This window comes from Oncorhynchus mykiss, chromosome 28, assembly GCF_057628025.1.
Source record: "Oncorhynchus mykiss isolate SJ-2025 chromosome 28, ASM5762802v1, whole genome shotgun sequence".
NCBI classification, from domain to species: domain Eukaryota; kingdom Metazoa; phylum Chordata; class Actinopteri; order Salmoniformes; family Salmonidae; genus Oncorhynchus; species Oncorhynchus mykiss.
Genome location: NC_143049.1, coordinates 39,551,381 through 39,572,320, shown reverse-complemented (window position 1 = coordinate 39,572,320; position 20,940 = coordinate 39,551,381). Strand labels below are relative to the sequence as shown.

At 39.2% G+C, this 20,940-nt stretch overlaps 1 protein-coding gene across 3 annotated transcripts; it reads right to left on the bottom strand.

Moving 5' to 3' along the window:
* Positions 1-1,075: 1,075 nt before the first annotated feature.
* On the bottom strand, positions 1,076-18,971 carry LOC110509128 (alpha-amylase). 3 transcript variants are annotated; one of them, XM_036966628.2, is made up of 10 exons: positions 18,855-18,971; positions 12,810-12,991; positions 8,875-9,021; positions 8,206-8,403; positions 5,561-5,791; positions 5,146-5,279; positions 4,465-4,587; positions 3,935-4,135; positions 2,427-2,552; positions 1,076-1,332 (listed from the first exon to the last, which is right to left on the bottom strand). In XM_036966628.2, the coding sequence occupies exons 2-10, from the start codon at positions 12,978-12,980 to the stop codon at positions 1,143-1,145; spliced, it is 1,521 nt and encodes a 506-aa protein (XP_036822523.1). In that variant the 5' UTR covers positions 12,981-12,991; positions 18,855-18,971; the 3' UTR covers positions 1,076-1,142. The 3 variants fall into 3 exon arrangements, with proteins under 3 accessions (XP_036822523.1, XP_090081411.1, XP_036822522.1); XM_090225285.1 differs by having other exon boundaries at positions 16,438-18,857; XM_036966627.2 differs by lacking the exon at positions 18,855-18,971 and having other exon boundaries at positions 12,810-13,024.
* Between the last annotated feature and the right edge of the window lie 1,969 nt (positions 18,972-20,940).

Here is a 20,940-nt window from a genome sequence, read left to right as displayed (position 1 = left end):
AGGAAAAGCAGCCAACAAGTGCTCAGCATATGTGGGAACTCCTTCAAGCCTGTTGGAAAAGCATGCCAGGTGAAGCTGGTTGAGAGGATTCCAAGAGTGTGTAAAGCTGTCATCAAGGCAAAGGATGGCTTGTTTGTTTATCACTTTTTTGGTTACTACATGATTCCATATGTGTTATTTCATAGTTATGATGTCTTCACTATTATTCTACAATGTAAAAAATAGTCCCAAAAAAAGGAACACCCTTTAATGAGTAGGTGTGTCCAAACTTTTGACTTTTCTACTATACTCCCTTTTCATCCATGGGGGGTTTCTACTCAGCTAATATATGGAACTTCTTTCAGATGGTCATATCAAGGATCATTTAGCTATTTGATTTAGAATATTTGGACCCCTTTAGGTAAAAATAATAATAATGTTTGTCCTATATGCCTCCTCTTGGGGAGTTGCAGCGATCAGACAAGATCGACATTGTGGAGAAAGAAGGGGGTAAAATACAAACAAACAAAATAAGTTCTGGGAGTCTACAGCCCTCAGAAGGCTTTACATTTAACTTGTTAAAGACTGGAGATTTACAATTTATCACAGTAGAATCTCAGTAGAATCTCAGTTGAATCTCAGTGGAATCTCAGTGGAATCTCAGTGGAATCTCAGTTGAATCTCAGTTGAATCTCAGTTGAATCTCAGTTGAAGCCCAGGGCAACAATAATTAGTCAAGATTTTTAGTGCGACTTTGACAAGGGACACGATTCTTCTAGGCCTAATTTGACTGTACTTCGATCATTATAATTAAGGTTGTGTTGACATGCCTCTCTCAAGCATCAATACTATGTTAGCTTCTTAGTGTTGTACTAATAACCTACTGTCATTGTGACCATCCGTTTGCCTAAGTCAATTTAGAAGTGTCAAAGTTAAGGTGTATAGCTTCAACTACTTCTGCGTCTGTCTCAAATCAAGACCGTTAACCTGCTTCCCTATAAATCACCAAGCATGTTAAAGGACATCTGCTGAGATAGATTCAGCATTGACCAAACCTTCACATAACAGCAGAAACAAAACCAAACCACCACAGAAGTTCAGTTTGCAGTAGATTTTATTGTTTGTTTGTGTTTATAGTGGGTTTATAGTGTTTATTTTTTTTTTTACAGCTTGGAGTCGGCATGGATCGCCACCATGGGGTCCTCGTCGGTGTTGCTGATCTTGAAGTGGGCGCGACCATCGTCCCCGACGTTGATGGTCTTCCCCGTGCAGCGCCCTCCGTCCTTCTGGCCAGAAATGACATCACAGTAGGCGCCGCCAGGCATGCCAGTGTTCAGTGTCACATCCAGTTTCCTGATTGGTTGAAACGCAGTAAGTAGAGAGCTAAGAGTGAAGTTGATCTGAATTCAATCAATGAACCACTCAGTCAATAAATTAACCAACCAGTCAACCAATCAGTCAGTCAGTCAATCAATCGATTGATCCCTCTGCCAATCAACCAAACTCACCCACGCACCAACCAACAAACTTACCAACCAGTCAGCCAACAAATTAACCAAGGTGTTACAGTATAGACATTATTAACCAAGGTGTTACAGTATAGACATTATTAACCAAGGTGTTACAGTATAGACATTATTAACCAGGGTGTTACAGTATAGATATTATTAACCAAGGTGTTACAGTATAGATATTATTAACCAAGGTGTTAGAGTATAGACATTATTAACCAAGATGTTACAGTATAGACATTATTAACCAAGGTGTTACAGTATAGACATTATTAACCGAGGTGTTACAGTATAGACATTATTAACCGAGGTGTTACAGTATAGACATTATTAACCAAGGTGTTACAGTATAGATATTATTAACCAAGGTGTTACAGTATAGACATTATTAACCAAGATGTTACAGTATAGACATTATTAACCAAGATGTTACAGTATAGACATTATTAACCGAGGTGTTACAGTATAGATATTATTAACCAAGATGTTACAGTATAGACATTATTAACCAAGATGTTACAGTATAGATATTATTAACCAAGGTGTTAGAGTATAGACATTATTAACCAAGATGTTACAGTATAGACATTATTAACCAAGGTGTTACAGTATAGACATTATTAACCGAGGTGTTACAGTATAGACATTATTAACCGAGGTGTTACAGTATAGACATTATTAACCAAGGTGTTACAGTATAGATATTATTAACCAAGGTGTTACAGTATAGACATTATTAACCAAGATGTTACAGTATAGACATTATTAACCAAGATGTTACAGTATAGACATTATTAACCAAGATGTTACAGTATAGACATTATTAACCGAGGTGTTACAGTATAGATATTATTAACCAAGATGTTACAGTATAGATATTATTAACCAAGATGTTACAGTATAGATATTATTAACCAAGATGTTACAGTATATTACCAGTCGTCGTTGTTGAAGACAATGAAGCCACGGTTACCGCGTCCAAAGGCCACCTGGTTGTCTCCATTATCCCACCAGTTGGAATGGGGCTGTCCGTTCACCACGTTACGGAAGGTAGCCATGTTCCTACACAGACAGAAGACAAAGAGGGAATCTATTATCGTGGTTATTTTTCTTCTGCAGAACAACAACAACCAAAACTGTTCCTAGTAGCTAAGGTCAGTGGAATGAACGGTGAATAACTGACAGGCGTATTAAATCGAGCACACAGTCATGCATTCTCCATAGACAAACATCGGCAGCAGAACACTGAAGAGCTAAGTGTCTATCAACGTGGCGCTGTCATAATATGCCACCTTTCCAACAAGTCAGTTTGTAAAATTGAAATTCTACATCTACATAGGTATTTACACAGTAGTTTGTTGAAGCACCTTTAGCAGTGATTACAGCCTCGAGTCTTCTTGGGTAATTGGGGAGTTTCTACCATTCTTCTCGGCAGATCCTCTCAAGTTCTGTCCGGTTGGACGGGAGCGTCACTGCGCAACTATTTTTAAGTTCTCCTATCTCCACAGAGGAACTCTGGAGCTCTGTCAGAGTGACCATCAAGTTCCTTCTCCCCCGATTGCTAAGTTTGGCCGGGCAGCTCTAGGAAGAGTCTTGATAGTTGCAAACGTCTTCCGTTTAAGAATGATGGAGGCCACTGTGTACTTGAGAACCTTCAATATTGCAGAAGTTGTTTGGTACCCTTCCCCGGATCTGTGCCTCGACACAATCCTGTCTCGGAGCTCTACAGACAATTCCTTTGACCTCATGGTTTTTGCTCTGACATTTTTTTTTGTTAACTGTGGGACCTTATATAGACAGGTGTGTGCCTTTCCAAATCATGTCCAGTCAATTGAATTTACACACAGGTGGACTCCAATCAAGTTGTAGAAACATCTCAAGGACGATCAATGGAAACAGGATGCACCTGAGCTCAATTTCTAGTCTCATAGAAAATGGTCTGAATACTTATGTAAATAAGGTGTTTCTGTTTTTGTTTCTAAAAACCTGTTTTCACTTTGTCATTGTGGGGTACTATGTGTAGATTGATGAGATACATATTTTTTATATATATGCATTTTAGAATAATGCTATAAAGTAACAAAATGTGGGAAAAAAAGTGAAGGGGTCTGAATACTTTCCCAATTACACAGTCAGCCCAATTCTGATCTTTTGAGATACCACAAGCCGTCCTCCCTAAATGAATGCTTTTTTTAACCAGGCAAGTCAGTTAAGAACAAATTCTTATGTTCAATGACAGCCTAGCAACAGTGGGTTAACTGCCTTGTTCAGGGGCAGATGGACAGATTTTTTATTTTTTACCTTGTCAGCTCAGGGATTTGAACTGGCATCACTTTCGGTTAACTAGTCCAATGCTCTAACCACTAGGCTAACTGCCTCCCCAATGTGCCACAAACATCCTGTGATGTACATCAATACCTGCCTTTGTTCGCTGTAGGACTTACGTAATCTGGCGCCACCTGTGCTCACACACCCATCCGTCTCCACAGGTGTCGTCAGCGTTTACATGGACATCCTTGGTGGATCCATCTTCGTGGCTGGGAGGGCCCTGCCAGTCATCAGCGCGGTTCCAGCGGAAGGAGGACATCACACGGGCCACTCCGTAGGGATGGGCAAGCATGTAGGCCACGGCCATCTTGTAAATCCTGCAGGTGAGTCAACAATCGATGAATCTTCAAATAATGGTTGTTTTCATGATTGTTATTTTTCTGTTAATCATGCATTGATGTCATCGGGGGGGATCGGTATGAAAAATAGAAAAGGTAATTTTCCTGAAGATAAATTGTGTACTTCCTTCAGCTGTCATAAAATATGTTTACAGTAGTGGAAGAAGTATAAAAGGAAGGAAGTACTGTATGTTGTTAAAATAAAGAAGTTTAAAAGGAATGAAGTACTGTATGTTGTTAAAATGGATATTGGCAAAGTTGCATAGTGAAAGATTTGGATGTAAGAGAGAGGTGTAGTGAGAGGGTACCTGGCGTCCCAGAAGGTGAGTATGGAGCTTCCACCTCCTCCATGACCTCTCTGGTTGTCATGGTTATCAATAAACACAAGAGCATTGCTGTCGGGCATGAAGCCCCAGCCCTCACCCCAGTTCCTGGAAAACACACATCGAAATGATTTAGGAAGATGTTGACAAATTCACACACTTTACTTACAAAATACACATACATTAACTGTATCTTTGAAAAATTCACAAACACAATGATAAGTGTTGATAAAAGTTATATTATGAGTTTTGTATTTAATGATGTATTCAATGAGTTTGTAACTTATGAGGAAATTAGTTAAAGTGCATTTGACACTGAAAAAAGCACATGTCAATAGGTGGCACAGGTATCCTCATGACATGGCACAAGTGAATGGGGGAGGGGGGGCTTTCCTCTCAAGCAAGGGGGGAGGCCGATGACATAACGTCAGACCATTAGACCATCAGACCAACTCTGAATGGACGACGTCTTTAAGTAGATTTCTTTTCCCACTTAAGTGCGTGGACCTCACTGCATTTATACTTCAGATATTGTTTATCGACAGAAAAAAGTTCAGAAATAGCCGGAGTCCATCTTTAATGAGTTGTTTGCTTGTTGAATAAGAGCATCGGCTAAATTACTACAATGAAAATGTACAAAGTTAACTCATGTTAATCATGTCTTACTTGGTGTAAGATAGCTTTTCTCCGTTCCACTTGCGGAAGACGTTTCCGATTTTGGCTCCATATTTGAACTCAGTGACTCTGCCTAAGGGGAAGTACTCTGAGGACTGGATGGCCTCGCCACCCAAGTCGATAACCTAAACGGAAGCCACGAAGAAAAAAAACGAGCGCTGTTGAAGATTTACATTTACAAATGGAGATGCCAAGACTGAGTAAGAGGATGGTAGATGGTACTTCTACATGTTATGTAACACAAACTGATTGGATTCAGTCCTATATAGACATTTTTCAGATGCTCAAAGCAAGTATATTGTGTGTTTGGGGGGGGGGGGGGGGCGAGTAGTATGGTTTTATAGTATGTAAATTATATTTATATTTTATAGTATATTACTAGAAAAACAAGGAGGTACATAATTACCTCCTGGAACAGGAAGGGTCTGGATCCCCCGTTGAACCAGCGGGTGTTGAGGTTGTGCAGACTTCCGTAGATGACAGCAAGGTCGCCGGGCCACATGTGTTTACTGGCGTCCACTCTGAACCCGGCCACTCCCATGTCGATCAGCTTGTTCATGTAGTCGGCCACCTTTTGCCTGACGTAGTTTTTCTCTAGGGCGAGATCCAGCAGACTCACCAGACGACAATCACGCACCTGGGGATGGAACAAAAGGGTACGTAAGCTGATTATCGTCATTTGTCCGTTACCAACTTGAAAGAGTGACCGTGTGAAAGTATCACAATAACACAAATTGCATTGTATCACACAAGTAAAACAGCAAACTTGAATCAATTTAGACTTTAAAAAAAGTTTGTTTCCCAATGTTAAAGACTGCTCCTTTAGGTGGTCTTAATGAAGACCACTATTCAGCATCTCCACAAAAAGAGAAACATTATTTTGTGAAATTGCGTAAAAATTGCCTGACCTTCAGCTAGCAAGGTGCCTGAGAGCTAGGACCGCACCAAGGGTTAACATAATGTGTGTTGTCTCTTCGTGTGCAGGTGTCTGAGAGCTAGGACCGCGCCAAGGGTTAACATAATGTGTGTTGTCTCTTCGTGTGCAGGTGTTTGAGAGCTAGGACTGCACCAAGGGTTAACATAATGTGTGTTGTCTCTTCCTGTGCAGGTGTCTGAGAGCTAGGACTGTGCCAAGGGTTAACATAATGTGTGTTGTCTCTTCGTGTGCAGGTGTCTGAGAGCTAGGACCGAACCAAGGGTTAACATAATGTGTGTTGTCTCTTCGTGTGCAGGTGCCTGAGAGCTAGGACCGCACCAAGGGTTAACATAATGTGTGTTGTCTCTTCGTGTGCAGGTGCCTGAGAGCTAGGACCGCACCAAGGGTTAACATAATGTGTGTTGTCTCTTCGTGTGCAGGTGTCTGAGAGCTAGGACTGTGCCAAGGGTTAACATAATGTGTGTTGTCTCTTCGTGTGCAGGTGCCTGAGAGCTAGGACCGCACCAAGGGTTAACATAATGTGTGTTGTCTCTTCGTGTGCAGGTGCCTGAGAGCTAGGACCACACCAAGGGTTAACATAATGTGTGTTGTCTCTTCGTGTGCAGGGCAAATAGAAAAATAATTCAACTAGCAGTCCTCCAGTTGTGGCAGCGTCCTAATTAAAAGTACACAACGCAAAACGAACAACGCTACAAACTGTAAAAAAAAATAAAAAATACGATTTGCAATAATAATTTAGTGTGTACTGAGTCATACCTGGTTGGTATCATTGTAATTTAGTGTGTACTGAGTCATACCTGGTTGGTATCATTGTAATTTAGTGTGTACTGAGTCATACCTGGTTGATATCATTGTAATTTAGTGTGTACTGAGTCATACCTGGTTGGTATCATTGTAATTTAGTGTGTACTGAGTCATACCTGGTTGGTATCATTGTAATTTAGTGTGTACTGAGTCATACCTGGTTGGTATCATTGTAATTTAGTGTGTACTGAGTCATACCTGGTTGGTATCATTGTAATTTAGTGTTTACTGAGTCATACCTGGTTGGTATCATTGTAATTTAGTGTGTACTGAGTCATACCTGGTTGGTATCATTGTAATTTAGTGTTTACTGAGTCATACCTGGTTGATATCATTGTAATTTAGTGTTTACTGAGTCATACCTGGTTGGTATCATTGTAATTTAGTGTTTACTGAGTCATACCTGGTTGATATCATTGTAATTTAGTGTTTACTGAGTCATACCTGGCTGATATCATTGTAATTTAGTGTTTACTGAGTCATACTTGGTTGGTATCATTGTAATTTAGTGTTTACTGAGTCATACCTGGTTGATATCATTGTAATTTAGTGTTTACTGAGTCATACCTGGTTGATATCATTGTAATTTAGTGTGTACTGAGTCATACCTGGTTGATATCATTGTAATTTAGTGTTTACTGAGTCATACCTGGCTGATATCAATAATAATTTAGTGTTTACTGAGTCATACCTGGTTGATATCATTGTAATTTAGTGTTTACTGAGTCATACCTGGTTGATATCAATAATAATTTAGTGTTTAATGAGTCATACCTGGTTGATATCAATAATAATTTAGTGTTTAATGAGTCATACCTGGTTGATATCATTGTAATTTAGTGTTTACTGAGTCATACCTGGTTGATATCATTGTAATTTAGTGTGTACTGAGTCATACCTGGTTAATATCATTGTAATTTAGTGTGTACTGAGTCATACCTGGCTGATATCATTGTAATTTAGTGTGTACTGAGTCATACCTGGTTGATATCATTGTAATTTAGTGTTTACTGAGTCATACCTGGTTGTTATCATTGTAATTTAGTGTTTACTGAGTCATACCTGGTTGATATCATTGTAATTTAGTGTTTACTGAGTCATACCTGGTTGATATCAATAATAATTTAGTGTGTACTGAGTCATACCTGGTTGATATCATTGTAATTTAGTGTTTACTGAGTCATACCTGGTTGATATAAATGTAATTTAGTGTTTACTGAGTCATACCTGGTTGATATCATTGTAATTTAGTGTTTACTGAGTCATACCTGGCTGATATCAATAATAATTTAGTGTTTACTGAGTCATACCTGGTTGATATCATTGTAATTCTCGATGTCTCCGCTGGCAGATTTGCATTTGCCTTCGTTGAAATCAAAGCCACTGAAGGGAATGGAAGGGAAGTCCATCTTTTTGGCACTGAAATAGGTTCCACAGGTAGAGTGGGTTCCCTCTCCGCCTCCAGCTCCACACATGTGGTTGATGACGGCATCAACGTAGATGTTAACCTGGGAATATTAGGAGAGAGGTTTTAGTGTCACAAGAAAACTGAACAGGACATAGATCTGGAGGAAGGATTTTAACTGTTGGTTCTGTCGGTTTAGTTTGTTGCTAGACCAACAGTTAAACTTGGTTCTGTCGGTTTGGTTAAGAGTTGGTAGACCATCAGTTGGTTCTGTCGGTTTGGTTAAGAGTTGGTAGACCATCAGTTGAACTTGGTTCTGTCGGTTTGGTTAAGAGTTGGTAGACCATCAGTTGAACTTGGTTCTGTCGGTTTGGTTAAGAGTTGGTAGACCATCAGTTGAACTTGGTTCTGTTGGGTCGGTAGTATGAGTATGATGGTGATTTACATTTTTTTCTGTGTGTTTGTGGGAGCAGAGTAGGAGATAAAGTAGCCTACTTAACCCCTAGCAGTGGACTTCTATGACGATATGAAGTTTGTCATGTTCATTATTATTGTTATTGTTATTGTTGTTTACCCCAACGTTGTTGCATCTGGTAATCATGTCCCTGAGCTCACTCTCATTTCCTGATCTGGAACACAGGTTGTAGCTGATTGGCTGGTACCGCTCCCACCACGGTCTCCACGGGCTGGTCAACAAAATACTCTCAGTAGGAGGAGAGATCTAAGGGGAAGAGGCAACAGCATAGGTACATTTTCTAACTCAAACAACACCTCAGGGTGCGGCAACCATGAAGCACAATCAGTGGGTTAGCCAGTCATCTTTAAAAAAACAACAGTTAACATCGATATGTGTTTTTGGATATATATATATATACATACAGTGCCTTGCGAAAGTATTCGGCCCCTTTGAACTTTGCGACCTTTTGCAACATTTCAGGCTTCAAACATAAAGATATAAAACTGTATTTTTTTGTGAAGAATCAACAACAAGTGGGACACAAGCATGAAGTGGAACGACATTTATTGGATATTTCAAACTTTTTTAACAAATCAAGAACTGAAAAATTGGGCGTGCAAAATTATTCAGCCCCCTTAAGTTAATACTTTGTAGCGCCACCTTTTGCTGCGATTACAGCTGTAAGTCGCTTGGGGTATGTCTCTATCAGTTTTGCACATCGAGAGACTGACAGTTTTTCCCATTCCTCCTTGCAAAACAGCTCGAGCTCAGTGAGGTTGGATGGAGAGCATTTGTGAACAGCAGTTTTCAGTTCTTTCCACAGATTCTCGATTGGATTCAGGTCTGGACTTTGACTTGGCCATTCTAACACCTGGATATGTTTATTTTTGAACCATTCCATTGTAGATGTTGCTTTATGTTTTGGATCATTGTCTTGTTGGAAGACAAATCTCTGTCCCAGTCTCAGGTCTTTTGCAGACTCCATCAGGTTTTCTTCCAGAATGGTCCTGTATTTGGCTCCATCCATCTTCCCATCAATTTTAACCATCTTCCCTGTCCCTGCTGAAGAAAAGCAGGCCCAAACCATGATGCTGCCACCACCATGTTTGACAGTGGGGATGTTGTGTTCAGGGTGATGAGCTGCGTTGCTTTCACGCCAAACATAACGTTTTTCATTGTTGCCAAAAAGTTCCATTTTGGTTTCATCTGACCAGAGCACCTTCTTCCACATGTTTGGTGTGTCTCCCAGGTGGCTTGTGGCAAACTTTAAACAACACTTTTTATGGATATCTTTAAGAAATGGCTTTCTTCTTGCCACTCTTCCATAAAGGCCAGATTTGTGCAATATACGACTGATTGTTGTCCTATGGACAGAGTCTCCCACCTCAGCTGTAGATCTCTGCAGTTCATCCAGAGTGATCATGGGCCTCTTGGCTGCATCTCTGATCAGTCTTATCCTTGTATGAGCTGAAAGTTTAGAGGGACGGCCAGGTCTTGGTAGATTTGCAGTGGTCTGATACTCCTTCCATTTCAATATTATCGCTTGCACAGTGCTCCTTGGGATGTTTAAAGCTTTGGAAATCTTTTTGTTTCCAAATCCGGCTTTAAACTTCTTCACAACAGTATCTCGGACCTGCCTGGTGTGTTCCTTGTTCTTCATGATGCTCTCTGCGCTTTTAACGAACCTCTGAGACTATCACAGTGCAGGTGCATTTATACGGAGACTTGATTACACACAGGTGGATTGTATTTATCATCATTAGTCATTTAGGTCAACATTGGATCATTCAGAGATCCTCACTGAACTTCTGGAGAGAGTTTGCTGCACTGAAAGTAAAGGGGCTGAATAATTTTGCACGCCCAATTTTTCAGTTTTTGATTTGTTAAAAAAGTTTGAAATATCCAAAAAATGTCGTTCCACTTCATGCTTGTGTCCCACTTGTTGTTGTTTCTTCACAAAAAAATACAGTTTTATATCTTTATGTTTGAAGCCTGAAATGTGGCAAAAGGTCGCAAAGTTCAAGAGGCCGAATACTTTCGCAAGGCACTGTATATTTGTATCTATTAATCTCTCTATATATACATATCTGTATATATTACTCTCTCTATATATATCTGTATCTATTACTCTGTATATATATATATATATCTGTATCTATTATTCTCTCTCTATATATATAATTGTATATATTACTCTGTATATATATATATATATCTGTATCTATTACTCTCTCTATATATATCTGTATCTATTACTCTGTATATACATACCTGTATCTATTACTCTGTATATATATGTATATATATCTGTATATATTTCTCTATATGTATATATCTGTATCTATTACTCTGTATATATATATAAATATATATATATATATATATGTATATATTACTCTATATATATATCTGTGTATATTACTCTGTATGTATATATCTGTATCTATTATTCTGTATATATATATATATATATATATGTATCTTTTACTATTGCAACTGTGGTATGTGCTCATAATGTTTGCTAAAATGAAGACACTAACCAGGTTTCCATCCAACCATTTTCTGCGAGTAAAGTATGTTGGGTAAAAGAAAATTCAAAACATGCCTGATGGAAACAGCATATTTGTCTGTAAAACTTTCCAAATGTCGCCAAAACAAAATGCGTTAGACAAGGTGGGATCTTTTTGTGCCTGTAAAAAGGAATTATCAGAGAAATGGTTGTGGAAAAGTCTATATTATTATATAATAACCATCATATTTAAGTAAACTTGGAGTCACGCGATGATATGGTGTGTGGTCGTCCCACTACGACTAGGGAAAGCAGGCAGTTTATCAGTCTACAGATGATATAACTGTACAGGATGGTGAAAGTGCACGCTGACGAGCTTGATGCTCCTTTCCATTGAGTGTCTTATTCTGGTGATCGATGATTTGCTGCCTGCTTGACATGTAAAAATAATCTCACTCCTTTGTCCATAATAATCTCATCCTGTAGACTGTATCTGCCATCTGTTGGGTAGAGAGCACGTGCCAACACAACATTCTTTGTGACGAAACCATCTGTAGACATGAAAATGCGATGGAAACTCTTCTAAATGTTATTTTTTATTCGGTACAAGTTACTTTTATGTGCACTACTTCGTCACGCACAGACTTTTATCTGCAACAAGGCAATGTGACGGAAATTCATCTGTGGTGGGAAAATGCATCTTGGTCGTTTTTTGGGGGGGATTTTTGAATGTTTGCTCCAACATCTGTCGCAAATTGGATGGAAATGTAGCTAGTGATACAACAGTCATATGATCAATACTCATATGGGAAGAGGAAATGTAAGGTTATTTAGCCGTAAGAACAACAACCATGGTGAGTACATTAGGATAAACCCTGGGCCTGGAGAACAACAACCATGGTGAGTACATTAGGATAAACCCTGGGCCTGGAGAACAACAACCATGGTGAGTACATTAGGATAAACCCTGGGGTAGGAGAACAACAACCATGGTGAGTACATTAGGATAAACCCTGGGCCTGGAGAACAACAACCATGGTGAGTACATTAGGATAAACCCTGGGCCTGGAGAACAACAACCATGGTGAGTACATTAGAATAAACCCTGGGGTAGGAGAACAACAACCATGGTGAGTACATTAGGATAAACCCTGGGGTAGGAGAACAACAACCATGGTGAGTACATTAGGATAAACCCTGGGCCTGGAGAACAACAACCATGGTGAGTACATTAGGATAAACCCTGGGCCTGGAGAACAACAACCATGGTGAGTACAGTAGGATAAACCCTGGGGTAGGAGAACAACAACCATGGTGAGTACAGTAGGATAAACCCTGGGGTAGGAGAACAACAACCATGGTGAGTACAGTAGGATAAACCCTGGGGTAGGAGAACAACAACCATGGTGAGTACATTAGGATAAACCCTGGGCCTGGAGAACAACAACCATGGTGAGTACAGTAGGATAAACCCTGGGGATGGAGTCTTTCTTGACCAGTTGACCTAAACAGGAAAAATTCTCCATTCTCCAACAGTACATACCTGAACTCCAGCGTATCCTTTGGGAGCCAGGAACCTCTCACACTCAGCCGCGATGTCGTTCCACTTCCACTCAAACAGGTGGACGATGGCCTGCCTGCCGTGCTTGGCATGTGGGTTGTTGAAAGCCTGGCTCAGCCCCAGCAGGACCAACAAAACTAGAGACCTCATCATGTTGCCTATCCCTGGTTGAGATAGAAAAAAAAGCATGAGACGACAAACTGGAGAGTTGACACCCGGTATATATACAGAGCGTAGACGTCTGACCATTCACGCTATGGCCAATGATAGGGCGTATTATGTTTCTGTAAAGATTCCACATGTGTTTATCTACAATGTCAAGGGCAGTGTAAAAGCAGGTGTGTGGTGTCAAGTCTTACTCACGATTGAAGTAACCTACAGAGTTTTCCTTCCACAAATAGAAGAGTGAAAAATACCTCTGGCATACTGAGATCTACTTTACCTGAATTACACTCTAAAAAAAAGGAGGGATAGGGTTCTACCAAGAACTGGTTTTATCTGAATAACCTTTTTTTGGAAGACAAGGCTTATTTTTAAGGCAAAGGGTTCTACATAGAACCTTTAATATTCTTATAACTATTTCTGGAAGAAAGGGTTCTACATAGAACCTTTAATATTCTTAGAACTATTTCTGGAAGAAAGGGTTCTACATAGAACCTTTAATATTCTTAGAACTATTTCTGGAAGAAAGGGTTCTACATAGAACCTTTAATATTCTTAGAACTATTTCTGGAAGAAAGGGTTCTTTGATGATTCGTTGGAAGGCAAGAAGGGTTCTACATAGAACCATATATCATATTTCCCAGCATGCTCTATTGCAGGGAGATTCTCAGAATTGTTTGTTTCACAGTAATATCTGTGTTTTTGCATGTACATTGATATGTTGATTAATGTTATGCTACACAAAGAAAAATAACATTGTTTTCTAAACTAATCCAATCTGTTAGTAGTTAGATTTCTTGTACCCGTTACTGAGATGGTTGACCCAGTTTAGATGATTGAGGTAGGTTCAGAAGTCAATCTTTTCTACTCTTGCAGTCATTCTGAATGAAGACTGCAGGTAAATTAACAATTCCACTTGTTGGATATCCTAAATTCTGTCTGGATTCCTATAGGATATACACATCACTTTGCAAGCCAATATAATGTGACTTTCAGGCCTTTTGTGGCCTGTAACTCCACTGTGTTAGGGTATAACTAGGCTCTCTCAAAGAAAGGCCTTAATGATATATGTAATGTATTGTCATAAATAATTAGATTGGAAAAGGCTGGTGGAACAGTTCAATGAATACCCCTCCAAAGATAAAACGGGGTCGTTGGTAGAACCCTTCATAGATGATTCTAGGAATAACCTTTAGATGTTAACATGGTTCTTGGTAGAACCCTTCATAGATGATTCTAGGAATAACCTTTAGATGTTAACATGGTTCTTGGTAGAACCCTTCATAGATGATTCTAGGAATAACCTTTAGATGTTAACATGGTTCTTGGTAGAACCCTTCATAGATGATTCTAGGAATAACCTTTAGATGTTAACATGGTTCTTGGTAGAACCCTTCATAGATGATTCTAGGAATAACCTTTAGATGTTAACATGGTTCTTGGTAGAACCCTTCATAGATGATTCTAGGAATAACCTTTAGATGTTAACATGGTTCTTGGTAGAACCCTTCATAGATGATTATAGGAATAACCTTTAGATGTTAACATGGTTCTTGGTAGAACCCTTCATCGATGATTATAGGAATAACCTTTAGATGTTAACATGGTTCTTGGTAGAACCCTTCATAGATGATTCTAGGAACAACCTTTAGATGTTAACATGGTTCTTGGTAGAACCCTTCATAGACGATTCTAGGAATAACCTTTAGATGTTAACGTGGTTCTTGGTAGAACCCTTCATAGACGGTTCTAGGAATAACCTTTAGATGTTAACGTGGTTCTTGGTAGAACCCTTCATAGACGGTTATTGTTGTGCACGAGAGTGAGGACCCAAAAGCGGTTTAACAAAAACAGAGTCCTTTAATGTCAACACACAGGTAAGACATAGATCCTCTTCACATATATGTGATGGCAAAATAAACAACCCGCAGAGAGGGCGACAAATGAAACATAAAGTCCTTCTGAATATCACAGAATAGTTCCCCTTTTAGCAGCAGAGGAGAATAGCTGGGTTGTAGAGGACAGAGGTACCTGATCACACGTAGCCTCAGATGAACAGGCAGATTCCAACAGGACAGGACAAGGTAGAAGCAAACAAGACGATAGTTTGGTTCTGGCATGAGAAACTCAAATGAGAATCTGACAAAGACAGAAGCAGGAACAGAGAGAGAAATAGAGACCTAATCAGAGGGAAAAAAGGGAACAGGTGGGAAAAGGGTGAACGAGGTAGTTAGAGAAGATGAGGAACAGCTGGTGGAAAGAGGGGAAGAGAAGGTAACCTAATACGACCAGCAGAGGGAGACAGAGTGAAGAGAAAGAACAGGAACAAGACATAATATGACAATACATGACAGTTATAGGAATAACCTTTAGATGATAACATGGTTCTTGGTAGAACCCTTCATAGACGGTTCTAGGAATAACCTTTAGATGTTAACGTGGTTCTTGGTAGAACCCTTCATAGATGGTTCTAGGAATAACCTTTAGATGTTAACGTGGTTCTTGGTAGAACCCTTCATAGACGGTTCTAGGAATAACCTTTAGATGTTAACGTGGTTCTTGGTAGAACCCTTCATAGACGGTTCTAGGAATAACCTTTAGATGTTAACGTGGTTCTTGGTAGAACCCTTCATAGACGATTCTAGGAATAACCTTTTAATGTTAACGTGGTTCTTGGTAGAACCCTTCATAGACGATTCTAGGAATAACCTTCAGATGATAACGTGGTTCTTGGTAGAACCTGTCATGACGTGGCCCTTTCTGGGTGTACATCATGGCTGCCCCCCCCTCCCAATCTCTCACTCTCTCTCTCCTAAACCAGGTTTAGTACCTCAGGTCATAAATGCAGGGTAGAAACTGCCATGCAGTATGGAGGTAGAGAGCCTAGAAAGAACAATGGAAGAGCACAAACTCCTAATTAAAGTCCTAATTAAACAGCGTTCCTACTTTTGGGAATGTGTAAATGGTCTGTGGACACTTAAGGGACTGTTATGATGAGTGTGTTTAATTTGGTGACCTCATGAAGGACAGGAAACAGACATAACTGTATCTCTTAAAGTGGACATTTCCCAGCTGTCAGGTTTACATCTAAATGTTGTGAAACATATGTGATTAAACCTGAAACTATTTTTGAAAAGATGTAATGTGATGTTAATTAATTAATGTAGGATAGGGGACGCTTGCGAAAAGCCAGGGAAAATGCAGCGAGGCAATTTCAAATAAAATTATATAAAAATCTAACTTTCATTGAATCACACATGTAAGATACTGAATTAAAGCTACACTCATTGTGAATCCAGCCAACATGTCAGATTTTAAAAAGGCTTTTCGGCGAAAGCATAAGAAACTATTATCTGATGATAGCACAACAGTAAACAAAGAGAGTAGCATATTTCAACCCTGCAGGCGCTACACAAAACGCAGAAATAAAATATAAATCATGCCTTACCTTTGACGAGCTTCTTTTGTTGGCACTCCAATATGTCCCATAAACATCATAAATGGTCCTTTTGTTCGATTAATTCCGTCCATATATATCCAAAATGTCAATTTATTTGGCGCGTTTGATCCAGAAAAAAACAGCTTCCAATTTGCGCAACGTCACTACAAAATATTTCAAAAGTTACCTGTAAACTTTGCCAAAACATTTCAAACTACTTTTGTAATACAACTTTAGGTATTTTTAAACATTAATAATTGATCAAATTGAAGACGGGTCTATCTGTGTTCAATACAGGAAGACAAGAAACCAACACCACTTTTCAAGTCTTGCGAAACTCTCAACAGTGTTACCCAATTCCAAGATGGCCGTACTTCTTCATTGCACAAAGGAATAACCTCAACCAAATTTCAAAGACTGGTGACATCGAGTGGAAGCGGTAGGAACTGAAAACAAGCTCCTAAGAAATATAGTTTCCCAATGAGAAAACACTGAACAGAATAGACCTAAAAAAAAACAACATCTGAACGGTTAGTCCTCTGAGTTTTGCCTGCTACATAAGTTATGTTACACTCACAGACATGATTCAAACAGTTTTAGAAACTTCAGAGTGTTTTATATTCAAATCTACTAATACTATGCATATCTTATATTCTTGGCATGAGTAGCAGGAAGTTGAAATTGGGCACGCTATTTATCCAAAAGTGAAAATGCTGCCCCCTATCATTTAGAGGTTTTAACCTTCTAAATGAAAGTATGGGTTTTTCATATAAAGTCATATCCATGGTCAAGCCAACGTGAGCATAGACATTACATTGGCTTCATGCCCTTCTCTACTTTTCTACTGAAATGGATAAAACCCACTGCTGATGAAATTCACACCAGACCACACAAGCTAAGGTTGCAAATTGTTGAATTTCTAAGACCAAACCATGCCGGGTGACGCTGGTGTGTGCAGTGGTTTAAACTACAACTCTACCAAAGGATAAGACGATACCACGTGGAGCATTGGCAACACGGATTGAAATGGTTCAACTCTGAGACTATCATTCACTACAGAATAAGATCAAATCTTAGATCTATAAATACTAGTCTGTAGCTAGAAATGACATAAGTCTAGAACGAGAATACAGACAACCGCCAAAGCATCTATTCTATGAGAACATTTCTGAATGGAACTTTGAAGTAACCATTCTAACCACCTACAACCACAAAAGACTTCAATGAAAGTTAACCAGAGACTCAGATGAACCCTACCGGACGATCGAGATTCCAACAGAGAAGACAACAACGACATACAGGTGTAAATATAAACACATTGCAATTATTCTCGAATGAGCGGCTGTTCATGTGCAAAGAATTAGCATTTCAATGAATATAATTATAGACTGTGTGTAGTGTATCCATGTGTCTTTCCCGCTCTTTCTCAGTCCCACCCCCTTCCTTTTATCTACCAAGTTGTCATATCGACTTAGTCCACTAGGGACTTTTCTTTGTATCATGAAGCAACCCAATGTACTAATTGTGTGTGTTTTCATGTTTTTCTGTGATTTGATTAGTTAGTAAATAAAAAATTAAGACAATTTGTATATCGCTGATTCATAATTTATGGGTTCGTGCAGATGACCAAGAATTTAACGACGTTTGGAATGAGACTGACGAGGTAATGATAAAACATTAATGAGACTAATCGATCAGATATTAAAATACCTGAAGAGTTATATTCGGAAAATTATAAGTAAGTCAACATTTTCCATGGTGCCCCGACTTCCTAGTTAATTAAGTTGACCATTATCAGTTTAATCACGTAATAACAATTACACATAGAGAATTGATTTGATAAAATAACAGTCTTCACATTCAATGACAGCAAAGACACGACGAACCCTTCATAGACGGTTCTAGGAAGAACCTTTACATGATAACATGGTTCTTGGTTGAACCCTTCTAGGCAGGACCATATGACAGGGAGTTATTTGAAGAACCCTACATAGAGGGTTCTAGATATAAACCCTCAGCCAAATGACAAAATATGCGACAATACTACACTGTGTTTCAAGTAGCAAAACAGTAGTAATTGATGATGTTTGTAAGAGATGTTGTGTGATTTGTATTCATAGCAGGGACACAGATGCCTTTTCTACACTCTTACACTCTTAGAAAAAAGCTTAAAAAGGGTTCTTCGGCTGTCCCCTTTTTGGTTCCAGGCAGAACCCTTTTAGGTTCTACGTGGAACCCAAAATAGTTCTACCCAGAACCAGAACCAAAAAGGGTTCTTCAAAAGGGTTCTCTTATGGGGACAGCCAAAGGATCCTTTTAGGTTTTAAATAGCACCTTTTTTTTCTAAGAGTTTAGGCCATGAAAGCCTATGTTAAATATTCTTACAAAAAAAAGGAAACCCTGAATAATTTCAGCTGCAACCTTACCTTGTGTATAGCTCTGTTGTGAACCGAGAGATATTGTAATATTTGCTAAATAGCCAGCGAATGGTGCAACAGTTTGTCAGAGCTAGCATTTGTTTTGCCACTATAAAATCAATAGCTGAAATGGATATCTGAGATTGCAACATTTGATCTAGTGGAAGAAACATCTCACGGTCAATATAATACAAAATAAAAAACAACATCTAACATTTACAGTGATTATAAACTACAAATGTATAGATACATGGAACTATAGATCATAGAGATGTTATAAGACAGACATATTAATTTTGTGTTCATAGTGTTTAGGATGTACTGATTTAGAATGGCTTGAAATGGTCATCTGTCGTATACCTATTTAGAGTGCCTATTCACTTCTGCTGACTTATTATGACCGTGTGTGTGTGTGTGTGTGTGTGTGCGTGTGTGTGTGTGTGTGTGTGTGTGTGTGTGTGTGTGTGCCTGTGTGTGTGTACTGTTTTTCCAACCAACAACACTATACTCGATGCCAATGCCAATTCTGATAGAAATTTAAAATGTCAGGGGGCTCAACCCAACAGTGAAGTTCACCATGACTTTATGTTCATGTTTTTCATTACATACAACTACAGTAGTTGGCGGTGCTTATATAACCAGGGCTTATGTTCTCTCTGACTGACCTTGACATGTTTTTCCGATCTGCGCTTTATCAGTTCCAGAGAAATATACAGTAACTGGGGTGTAGCTTTATCTTTATTTATAAATAGCTCACAGTAAAAGAAATAACAAATAAAAACTTCTCTCTTTTTGTGTACAATTCATAAAACACCATCACCTAAAATCATAGTATTTTTGTTTGAATATCTAATAAATCATGGGTTAATTAAATAACCTTTATTTAACCAGGCAAGTCAGTTAAGAAAAAAAAATATTATTTTCAATGACAGCCTAGGAACAGTGGGTTAACTGCCTTGTTCAGGGGCAGAACTACAGATTTGGGGGAATTTGATATTGCAACCTTTCGGTTACTAGTCCCAACACTCTAACCACTAGGCTACGCTGCCGCCCCATGGACAGTATGTGGATAGAATGTGTTGTATATCTGTAAAATACATGGATAGAATATGTAGTATATTTGAACAGGATGAGCCTTGACTAGAATACAGTATATACATGTGAAGTGGGTAAAACAGTATGTAGACATGATTAAAGTGACCAGTGTTACATGTTTATGTATATAGGGCAGCAGCCTCAAAGGTGCAGGGTTGAGTAACCGGGTGGTAGCCGGTTAGTGACATTGACCTAAAGTTCAGGGTATGGTACTGGGTGCGGGCCAGCTAGTGGTGACTGTTTAACAGTCTGGTGGCCTTGAGATAGAAACTGTTTTTCAGTCTCTCTGTCCTAGCTTTAATGCACCTGTACCGACCTCGCCTTCTGGATGATAGCGGGGTGAACAGGCAGTGGCTCGGGGTGGCTGTTGTCCTTGATGATCTTTATGGCCTTCCTGTGACATCGGGTGCTGTAGGTGTCCAGGAGGGCAGGCAGTGTGCCTCCGTTGATGCGTTGGGCAGACCGCACCACCCTCTGGAGAGCCCTGCATTTGCGGAAGGTGCAGTTGCCGAAACCAGACGGTGATAGAGCCCGACAGAATGCTCTCGATTGTGCATCTGTAAATGTCTTAGGGGCCAAGACAAATTTATTCAGCCTCCTGAGGTTGAAGAAGCAGAACATTTTGAATATAAATACACAATGCAGAGGATGAGAGAACGAGAGAACGAGATGGTCAAAAGGGAATTGTAAATAGTAGTTATGTTTCAGTTCCACAGCTGTTCAGAAATCTGTGGAATTTCACTCCTGAACTCAGAGCTACTGGTTTGTGAAAGTGTTCACCCCCCTTGGCATTTATCCTATTTTGTTGCCTTAAAACCATGAATTAAAATATCATTTTTGGGGGGATTTGTATCATTTGATTTACACAACATGCCTACCACTTTGAAGATGCTAAATATTTTTTATTGTAAAACAAACAAGAAATAAGACAAGAAAACAGAACACTTGAGCATGCATAACTATCCACCCTTTGCAGCAATTACAGCTGTAAGTCTCTTGG

What these genes read in the sequence shown, in the direction of transcription:
- LOC110509128 (XM_036966627.2), bottom strand. Translation starts at nt 13,016, where the DNA reads ATGCTTTTTTTTCTATCTCAACCAGGGATAGGCAACATGATGAGGTCT. An exon ending in CCAGATGCAACAACGTTGGG is followed by an intron (nt 8,404 to 8,874) that starts GTAAACAACAAT and finishes TAATATTCCCAG; the next exon opens with GTTAACATCTACGTTGATGC. An exon ending in GAAAAGCTATCTTACACCAA is followed by an intron (nt 4,588 to 5,145) that starts GTAAGACATGAT and finishes TGTGTTTTCCAG; the next exon opens with GAACTGGGGTGAGGGCTGGG.